The sequence below is a fragment of the Vollenhovia emeryi genome, unplaced genomic scaffold (genome assembly GCF_000949405.1).
Source record: "Vollenhovia emeryi isolate VEMERY1.0 unplaced genomic scaffold, V.emery_V1.0 DF939165.1, whole genome shotgun sequence".
Taxonomy (NCBI): domain Eukaryota; kingdom Metazoa; phylum Arthropoda; class Insecta; order Hymenoptera; family Formicidae; genus Vollenhovia; species Vollenhovia emeryi.
In genome coordinates this window covers 748998-758610 of record NW_011967201.1, presented here as the reverse complement: position 1 = coordinate 758610, position 9613 = coordinate 748998, and the positions used below count along the sequence as shown (strand labels likewise).

The following is a 9613-nucleotide window of genomic DNA, read 5'->3' as shown; positions in this document are numbered from 1 at the left end:
CCTTGCGCCAATAATTGACATGACAAACCTCGTACACATTTTAAGATGTTTTTCATTCTCAAGAAATATCTTGTATTGTCACAATGCGAATACTTAGATAAGCACAATGACGACTTAAAAAGAAATGCGTGAGCAATTGTGTGTATATTTATAAATATTATTTAGGTTTTACACAAATATTCTGATATTAATCAGATGGGGGGTAAAGATGGCGAGGAGGAAAGACGTGCAGTGAGAAGGTAATCACCTCACATTTACATTACACGACAAAATAGTATTATTTTTGTAATATAAGTTACATAATATAAAAGTTTACACTGTCCCTAGCAGAAACTGAGCCATAATTTAAATCAAGCTTAGCTAATGTAATAATGTGTCAAAAATTTGAAGAAAATTGAACGATTATATGGAACAACTTGCTATGTAAACGTAATGTTTAAATTTGTTGACTTTAGCACAACAATCGATCAGTCATTCGACAACTGAGTTAAAGTACCAAGACTCGATGCTGTCGTCGCGGTAAAACTGAATCGTGGCAGAAGGAGAGATGGGTCTTTCCGGGACGGATATTCCATGGGCAAAAAGAGGAAGGGACAGGCACTATCGGTGCGTGAAGCGTAACTACCTAACGCATCGTAGCACACGCCAAAATCTTTCTACATCGCTTTAACTTCGTAATTATTTGGTTAAATGTATGTCACAATAGTGAATTCGTAAAAACTCGTAATCTTCAATGTTTTTCTAGCTATACATATATCTACAGTGCAAAAATATCTGACTTTAATGTTGGTAAACTGCCTTTATCTCTACAGAGAATTCATAAAAATGTTAAAATGACACAAGTACGCAACGCAATAAAGTTAATTAACGGAAACTTATCACTTTCCACACACGTATGTACTTCACATATAACTTCACATATAACTCTATGTACTTTTCTGTTCTTTTAAGTTAACATTTTAATGATATAACATGATATTGCAGACGATTCTTACGCAAAAATTTGTTGTTGCACAGTGTGTTAAACTTGAAGTAGAAAAAAAATTAAACAAATTTTAACGAAACGAAATTAGATAAATTATTCTCAATAAAATATATGAGGAGTATCTGGATCTACATAAATTTTAAGCTTTGTATTATATATTGAGAAAAATCCTGTTCTGAATAAAACCTGATTCAGAGAAGTTTCTTCAATTTTACTTGTGTAAAATTTTAAAATAAATGCAAGTAGATAAATGTAATTTCTGTTGTTAAATATATTTATAATACATTTTTAAATCTATTAAATAAAATTGGAAACTATGCTACGATCTCTCAAGTGTGAAGAAGAAGTGTTGTGAAAAGAGTTTGACTGATATGCTGTTTGTAAGAAAAGAATATTTCCTGTAACGGTACAAATCTATTTTCTACGGCAGAAAAGAAATACGATATATCTTCTTGATTTCATATAATTGTGCCTACTATTCTATGCGATTTGGACTGCCAATACAATAGTGGATATTTTGAATTTTTCCTAAAAACAGAAAAGATTTTAAAAACGAATATTAGCAAAAATACATTTGTTAAGTAAGGTAAAACTTTGTCTTAATTTATTAAATATTTTCTTACATTACACAATATATATTACTATTACGTATATGATAGGTCTCGTAATTTTTTTCGAGATTTGAGAGTTACTATTCGCTGAATCTCTCTTCGTCTGCTTAATTGTTTATGGATTCTTTGTAATTCCTGTAGCTTCATACGCGTTTTAATGGTATCTATAACACTTGGAACCTGCATTTAGGACACTTTGTATAAATAAGGAGATAATAAATAATTACAAATCCTCTTTAAATCTTATTCAACTTTTTGTGCAAAAAGTAAAGTTAAATATTGTACAAGGAAAAAAGTTTTCATGTAAATAAATGTATTAAAATTCAATACGTTAAGTTGTACAAATAAAAAAGAATGTTACCTCAAATTTGTTTATTAAATCTATCATCGACTCAAGCTGTTTTTCCGCTTTTTCTATTTCAATTTTTGTAGCAGTTTGTTCTGATTGCAATTTTGCGCTCTCCTGTCTTTTGAAAACGATATTATTTCTCACTTTATTCATAGTTGACACTAAGCCATCCACCTTTTTTTTGTGTTTGCTCAATGTAATGTTATAGTGGCCTGTATCAAATTTGATCGTTTAGGTACTGCAAAAATTTAAGAGTTTCTATCCCTTACCCGCGATTCTCTTCATTTCGAGCAGATACCGATTTTTCTCGTCAATTTTTTGTATGCAAACTTCATTTTCTATGTTCAATTGTTCGAAGTCTATGGAGCGTAGAGCCTCGCCCAATTCTCTTCTCTGCGCTAGCTGCAACCTGATTTTTCTTATCTGACACTTTACGGTAGTCATTTTCAATCTGATTTGTTCCATTATAATGTCGACTACTTTTAACCACTCTTCTGTAAATCTACATAATAAAATGATTGAGTCTTTATATCTTTATTAGATTTAATTAACTAGATCTGAGAGAGAGAGAGTTAATGTTACTAAATAATTAGATCTACGTCAAGAAGTTAACGTATAGTTGTGTGGAGGTGATTATTATAACACCTGATAAACTTTTCAGCCGGTATTTTCCCCGTAATGCTATCGATGCCTTTCTGTACAACGTTCTCTTCAAATTCCTCCCTATTTTTACAAGTTTCGTGAATGCTAATCTGACTTTCTTCCACTCGCGCTCGTAGACATACACTTTTCTTCGCCGATGTCTTTTCGAACTTTTCTAATCCTTTCTGTAATTCCCGGATTTCGGTGTTGGCCATTTCGATACGATGCATATACGTGATTCTACGATTCGACAAGAAATATTGTAATTACAATCTGTAACAGAAGTTATTAGTAGAAGTTATCTAGCGGATGGACTTTGTTCCTCCCGTTGGTACTCTGGCTGTTAAAAGACTTGGCGTGACGTGTCGACTTCCGGATTGCACGCTGGTGACGCTCACTGAATCTTTGTCGCCAACATTCATAAGACTTCCGGCTACGCTCATAACGGGCGATGTGCGAGCGTGTTGAGGCGCGATTTTTTGTACGCGCTTAGCGGTTTCTAAGATTTGCGCAATTGCTAGACAAGGTATATTAAGAGACAACGTTAATTCTATATCTGCAAGAGGCTCAATCTAAAATGGGAGTATAAGAATTTCAGGAAAAACTTAAAATATAAGCATAAATAAATTTAAAAAATTACTTTGAAGACTTTCAGGATCCCGACGCGCGAGATATTGTTCAAAAATGTCATTTTCTAACCTCAGGAATAGATTCGAATAAACAATATTTTCAAGTGCCTGTTGTAATTCCGCTTCACTCATATCTACAGATCAATAAAGATTTTGGGATGTTTAAGATACGATCAAGTTATAAATTTCCTTACCTTCATAATAACAAAATTCATCTCTAGGAGTTAAACCTATAGATCCGATACTGAGGGCACTGATTTGATGTCGTGACATATTTGGTTTTAAAATTTAATCTTTAGATATAACAATTTGTTTAATTCATGTCAAATTTGGTATTTTATTGAAAGTATCCAACATTACACATATGTGTTTAAGTAAACGATTTCGCTATATGTCATAATTTTTATGTCACATAAGTAAGGATATGAACTTCAGCTATCTTCAAGTATTATTTTTTGATAATGAAATACCTTTGTGCGTAAATTAAAGCAATTAAATTTACAATATATTGTATTCATTTTATTTTATCACACAATTTGATTTTACACTCATAGTTTAAAAATTGTACACAAAGTTGCATGGCACATTCAATAGTACTGTGATTAAATCTGACTTTACAAGAATAACAGTTTTAAATATTGTGTTTCACATTTTGTGTTTCACATTACAGGCTGTCGTCATTTATGATGCATGTAACTTATAGTACCTTACGAAAAAGTAACGAAATAATTACTAGAAAATTACTGTATACTAGTAATTGAATCATTAGAAATTACTGATGTACATACAGTAATTATTTCTTTACAAGAATAACAGTTTTAAATATTGTGTTTCACATTTTGTGTTTCACATTACAGGCTGTCGTCATTTATGATGCGTATAACTTATAGTATACCTTACGAAAAAGTAACGAAATAATTACTAGAAAATTACTGTATACCAGTAATTGAATCATTAGAAATTACTGATGTACATACAGTAATTATTTCGTTGCTTTTTCGTAGGGGGTTATCGATAGTGTGCACATACTTATCGATTAGTATATCAAATATGAAAACTCTTACAATCAGACAAGTCAAGGTGTATATATTTAAGATTCTTCCAATAAAGCTTCTTGCTGTATTTCAACGTCGTTGATATATAAAACGTACGCTATACCGATCTCTTTTTGCTCCGAGCTATAAGATCTGATAGCGGCCGGTACATCGCCAACGGAGAAGAGAATTTCTGCACCGCCGTCCATAAATTCGTTCTATACAAATCGATATTTAAATTACATGTTATCAAATAAAAGATCTGTGTAAATACACAAAATAATACGTAAAGTAAAACTTTCTAATCCTATAAATTACCTCAACTTCCACTTCTTGTCCATTCACGCAGACGCTGTGAGCGTGTTTGTCTGCAAATCGTGAAACAGAGGAGAGAAGTCAAGTATTTCAGCTGTATGTATACATATAATATACTGCTTTGATTTTGTTACCTAACACAATTCTATAGTCCTCGTTCCCAACTGTGGCCAACCAAGTTTCTAACACTTTTGACTGCGTCTGGACAAACTGTTTGTAGCTCTTTCCGTTCACCCACAACGAGTACGAATATTTCAGACCTATTTTAATCGCGATAACAAAAGAATAAAAATAATAGAATACTCATCACCCGAAGGGAATGAGACGATGAGGTTCTACCTGGCATTGGATCAACTCTGATCACGAACTTGGTGTTATTGAACATAAATACTTCATCACCAACCAGACGAAACATCCAATCTCTGTGAACTATATTACTGCCATCAATTTTTACCACGCGTCGGCCTGTTGCTGTTCCATGTTCAAACTCCACCACGTGATTCCCGTCGCTCAAAGGAACGGTCCATTTAGCGGTAGGTTCGTTCGCTATAGTTTCCAGGTTGTGAAGACTTCTAAATAGGTGTCAAAATAAACGCTATGTAGCATTGAAAAAATAATATTGAATAATACATCGGGGAGCGCTATGTAAATGCTGGCATTATTAGTTAACGTCAAACGTAAGGTATCAGACAAACGATATTCTATAGCAATCGATATATTACTTTGGAAACTTTTGATAATAAGTACAGAGTACAATATTAAAGACTATATGATAACACTAAGATAATGTGATTAAAATACATATTTTTATAATAGAAGACCTATATGTGCGTGCATGTGTGTGTGTTTAAACAAATGGAATGTGCATTCATTAGATTGGTAAAATAATTGCAATCCTTCACTGCTGCAACGGTGACCATTAGTGCAACTACAAATGCAAGTGCAATGTTAGACCTTGACATTGTCCAGTTTATACTTATGGAAATAAAATTATTGGTAGCTATACTACGATAGTTTTAAATTATTTATATATTAAATAATCTTTTATGTGTAAAAACACCTTTATATAGTTCAGATTCGTGTATTTTGCTTACCGAAGTAGAACGCCTGCCATGTTTCTTCTGCCTGCACCTGTACTAGTCTCCTTATTGATCGGCCTTACTGCGACTAACTCTCAATCAATAATCGAGTCATTTTATACGTCATACCACACAATATTGCTCCTTTAAGTACATCATAGTAATCCATTTGATGTTAATGTTTCGGTTATATAAATTGTATTCATTGACAGTAAATAATACAAAGTATACGTAAAAAATTACAAATAATTATTTACAATAAATAAACAGTTGCTTCATAAATAATAATTACAGAAAAAAATATAATTTGCAAATTTTTATGTACCTTGCATCTTCATCATAAACTTGTGGCTTAATTCGTAAATGCGTATGCAATTAAATTTTTTAATTAAAATTAAATATTTTTCAAATCTCTTTATTGCTGGATTTGTAAAAATACACTGAAATAATTAAAAATAAGTACACAAGGAAAAGTTTATTATATTATAAAGATCAAATATAAAATATGCAAAAGACGACAAAATATGTTTAACTTATCTTTGCCATATTTTATACACCAATTTCACTGTGTGTTAGCGGGTAACAATTTACCAGTACATGATCCAAAACCAACCTTGTAGCCGTCGCCAACACAACAACCTGGGAAATTAGTTAATCGTTACAATTATGTTAGTAAATCGTTATACACATAATGTAAGATTTGATAAATTTATTTACTTACCACGAATGATTACTTCATCTCCATCTTGAAGAAACTTTCTTGTAGTACCATCCTTTAATGGAATAGTTTGTGTGCCTTTCCAACATAATTCCAGCATGCAGCCATAAGAATCCGCAGTCTAAATAATCAATGTTAAAATTGTGTGATAAAAGTTATAATTTAAAAAGGATAGATGTCACGCACGAAAGAAATTAGATAAGATATGACAAAAATTAATTTGGTGTGTTTAACTATGCTGATAGAATATCGATTAAAAAATTCAAACGCACGTTTCCACTTATCGTGCCGGAACCCATTAAATCGCCAGGATTAATATTGCATCCGGTTATCGTATGATGTGCCAATTGCTGTCGCGGAGTCCAGTACATGTATTTGAAATTGCTCCGGCATATTGTTGTAGCTACACCACTTGGAGCTGCAAAATAAGAGAATAGCATACAATTAAAAACAATACAATAAAACAAACATTATACACAGATATATGTATACAATAAAGGACTGTTATGAAAAACGTAATAAAACAATGTCAACTCACGTTTAAGATCAACTTCAAGTTTAATATCGAAATTACAAGACTCGTCATGTTGCAAATACGGGAATGGTTTAGGATCTTGTGTCACATTTGGTAGCTTAAAAGGCTCTAGAGCTTCCATCGTAACGACCCATGGAGAAATGGAAGTTCCCAAGTTCTTCGCGCCGAAGGGCCCGAGGGGAATGTACTCCCATTTTTGAATATCTCTGGCTACAAAATAGAAAGAAAAATAAAAATCTATATAGGTATATAAAAAAATACAGAGTGTACTAAAACCACTGGATATCTTTTTAATCACAGTTTCTTTAGAAAATTTTAAGACAAAAATTGTAATACAAAAATGTCCGTAATAGTTTTTAAATAATAAGTGATTATATTTCACCGTCATGTCGCCGTGTCTGAGCGAAATCTCAGTCCTGTCATTTGTGAAATATAATCGCTTATTATTTAAAAACTATTGTAGCCTCGACATTTTTGTATTAGAATTTTCGTCCTGAAATTTTCTGAAGAATCTGTGGTTAAAAATATATCCGGTGGTACACCCTGTATAGATATACATAATATACATTTAAATTAATTAAAGGGTAAATTCTTTTAATTATAACATCATATTTTTAAATTATAAAACCATACCGCTCCAATCATTCATTAGGACCATGCCAAAGATATGATCATAGGCCTTCGAAGCTGGAACTGTGTCGCCAAGATTTGTTGGTGGTCCGACGAAGAAAGCAACTTCCAGCTCGAAATCCATTAATTTAGATGGCCCGAAAACAGGTGCTGCACCTTCGACTGGAAGGGTTTGACCATATGGTCGTTTTATGGGTGTGCCTGACACAACAATGGAACTTGCTCTTCCGTGATATCCAACCGGCAAATATTTCCTACACATACATATATATATAAGTTTATATATATATACATTTTTTCATACATAATTTTACTATTTCAACTATTAATATTTTTATACATATACATTTTATTTCTATAGTTTCTAAAATACAAATGTACAATTAGAAACATTACCAATTCGGCAGCACCGGGTTTTCTTTCCCACGGAACATAATTCCGACATTTGTAGCGTGTTGAAGGGACGAATAAAAATCTGAATAATCTCCAATTTTTGCTGGTAAATGCATCACAGCATCTTTCTGTGCGACGAAGACTCTGAAAAGAGATATTACGAAATTATAATATGACTTTAAAGATCTCAATTCATCTGATGAATTTATAATAGAAATTTTTTGTTTGTCGATTACTCACTTAGAACGGACTTCCGGATCTTGCAAAGTATGATTGTTAGCAGAAAGCAGCTCTTGAAGTTTCGATCTTGCTTCTAACCATGCTGGCCTTCCCAGTGACATAAAATCATTGAGAAATTCACGACGAAATACATCCTGTTTACTTTGCAACAGTGGTCCGTTAAAATGATTTGCAATAGCACGTAAATTTAGAATTTCATCACCAATTGCTACACCTATTTTTTTCTCTGGCTGAAACATTTCAAATAAAGATCATGCATATAATAATATAGCAATTATACAAACAAATTAATAAAACATTATTACAACTCTTGCATACTTTAAGCAGGTCTAACAAATTTGGCGATTCTTCAATACTGTAATATAATATAATTTATTGGAATTTAATAAAAGATAAGGTGAAAATTACATATATCGAACGATAGTAACGTACCAGCCGATGGTACCAAAATAAAATTGCTACTAGGCGGCGTTGAAAGGTGAGCAGACTGGAATAGAAACATTCCATTCTTCATATATTATGTTATGAAGAAATATACAATTTATGTTCAATATTGAGCAATTTTTCTAACAATCTGAAAGACATTACAAAAATGCGTAAAGGATTATTATATTCTATCACGATTCATGATTTCTTAAACCTTCCAAATTTCCTACTAAAGTTGGAAATGCGCAGTTGTATATCTATATTTAGTCACTCTGAAATCACATGACGTGGCATAATTTATACAATCTACGTTATACGATAAGTTGATTTCGTTCATACCTCATCTTTGGTAGAGAAGATTCCATACGGCAAATTTTCGATCGGGAAATCGCTGGAGCTCGAGTAATTGATAAAAGACTTCATGGTTACGGCTGCTACGAACGACTGACTCCAGTCGGTTTTGTCGCATGTGCTGGTAGCGACGATCTGATAAGTAGCATTCGACATTCCACTGAACTAGGCTGGGAAGTAATTTATACACCTGTTTACGATGCTCGGTGCCGGCGAGCCTCTGGTGTAACCTGTTCCGTACATTTTAATGCAACGAAAACCATTCTATTGGCTGTTTTATTTTGCCTTGAATCTTAATCAGTCAAGTTTATCATATATAAATGTAAAAGATTATTGTTGCATAACATGTTTTCAGCTCGCTCTCATTTTATCATTAATAAATTCTTTGATATCGAATTGGAGTTAACTTTTTCAAGTTTAATTGTTTTTCAAACTAGGAATTTTATGAAAAAAAATGTATGTACTGTCGATGTATATTTTATTATTTTCTCCCCCCTCCCCCCTTCAAAGTATCTTCTTTATAAAAGTAATAATATCATCAAATGGCGCCAACTAAACTGAATATAAAAATCAATGAGTAAAAGGGGCTAAGAGCCTTGACTAGGTGTTAGTGTCAAAAAGTAAAAATTTAGTTTATTAAAACATAAAAATTACAGACGTTTCGGTCTTTCTTTAG

At 32.4% G+C, this 9613-nt stretch overlaps 3 protein-coding genes across 3 annotated transcripts; all 3 read right to left on the bottom strand.

Moving 5' to 3' along the window:
• Positions 1 to 1617: 1617 nt before the first annotated feature.
• LOC105564443 (coiled-coil domain-containing protein 113-like) lies at positions 1618 to 3630 on the bottom strand. Its single transcript, XM_012016801.1, has 6 exons — positions 3228 to 3630; positions 2893 to 3104; positions 2591 to 2844; positions 2215 to 2447; positions 1958 to 2157; positions 1618 to 1776 (listed from the first exon to the last, which is right to left on the bottom strand). Exons 1-6 carry the CDS (start codon positions 3346 to 3348, stop codon positions 1630 to 1632), a joined length of 1167 nt encoding a protein of 388 aa, XP_011872191.1. The 5' UTR covers positions 3349 to 3630; the 3' UTR covers positions 1618 to 1629.
• Positions 3631 to 3714: 84 nt separating this feature from the next.
• LOC105564403 (fas apoptotic inhibitory molecule 1) lies at positions 3715 to 6062 on the bottom strand. Its single transcript, XM_012016734.1, has 6 exons — positions 5970 to 6062; positions 5660 to 5788; positions 4905 to 5137; positions 4700 to 4825; positions 4569 to 4618; positions 3715 to 4468 (listed from the first exon to the last, which is right to left on the bottom strand). The coding sequence occupies exons 2-6, from the start codon at positions 5677 to 5679 to the stop codon at positions 4307 to 4309; spliced, it is 591 nt and encodes a 196-aa protein (XP_011872124.1). The 5' UTR covers positions 5680 to 5788; positions 5970 to 6062; the 3' UTR covers positions 3715 to 4306.
• A 42-nt stretch (positions 6063 to 6104) lies between these two features.
• On the bottom strand, positions 6105 to 9197 carry LOC105564402 (fumarylacetoacetase). Its single transcript, XM_012016733.1, has 8 exons — positions 8926 to 9197; positions 8161 to 8390; positions 7924 to 8064; positions 7531 to 7781; positions 6901 to 7107; positions 6635 to 6780; positions 6366 to 6483; positions 6105 to 6283 (listed from the first exon to the last, which is right to left on the bottom strand). Exons 1-8 carry the CDS (start codon positions 9091 to 9093, stop codon positions 6207 to 6209), a joined length of 1338 nt encoding a protein of 445 aa, XP_011872123.1. The 5' UTR covers positions 9094 to 9197; the 3' UTR covers positions 6105 to 6206.
• Between the last annotated feature and the right edge of the window lie 416 nt (positions 9198 to 9613).

What these genes read in the sequence shown, in the direction of transcription:
- LOC105564443 (XM_012016801.1), bottom strand. Translation starts at nt 3,348, where the DNA reads ATGAGTGAAGCGGAATTACAACAGGCACTTGAAAATATTGTTTATTCG. An exon ending in CGAAATGAAGAGAATCGCGG is followed by an intron (nt 2,158 to 2,214) that starts GTAAGGGATAGA and finishes AATTTGATACAG; the next exon opens with GCCACTATAACATTACATTG. An exon ending in ATTTAATAAACAAATTTGAG is followed by an intron (nt 1,777 to 1,957) that starts GTAACATTCTTT and finishes TCCTAAATGCAG; the next exon opens with GTTCCAAGTGTTATAGATAC.
- LOC105564403 (XM_012016734.1), bottom strand. Translation starts at nt 5,679, where the DNA reads ATGGCAGGCGTTCTACTTCG. An exon ending in ATGGCAGGCGTTCTACTTCG is followed by an intron (nt 5,138 to 5,659) that starts GTAAGCAAAATA and finishes ACACCTATTTAG; the next exon opens with AAGTCTTCACAACCTGGAAA. An exon ending in GACAAGAAGTGGAAGTTGAG is followed by an intron (nt 4,469 to 4,568) that starts GTAATTTATAGG and finishes CGATTTGTATAG; the next exon opens with AACGAATTTATGGACGGCGG.
- LOC105564402 (XM_012016733.1), bottom strand. Translation starts at nt 9,093, where the DNA reads ATGTCGAATGCTACTTATCAGATCGTCGCTACCAGCACATGCGACAAA. An exon ending in GATCCGGAAGTCCGTTCTAA is followed by an intron (nt 8,065 to 8,160) that starts GTGAGTAATCGA and finishes ATCTCTTTTCAG; the next exon opens with AGTCTTCGTCGCACAGAAAG. An exon ending in AACCCGGTGCTGCCGAATTG is followed by an intron (nt 7,782 to 7,923) that starts GTAATGTTTCTA and finishes ATGTATGTGTAG; the next exon opens with GAAATATTTGCCGGTTGGAT.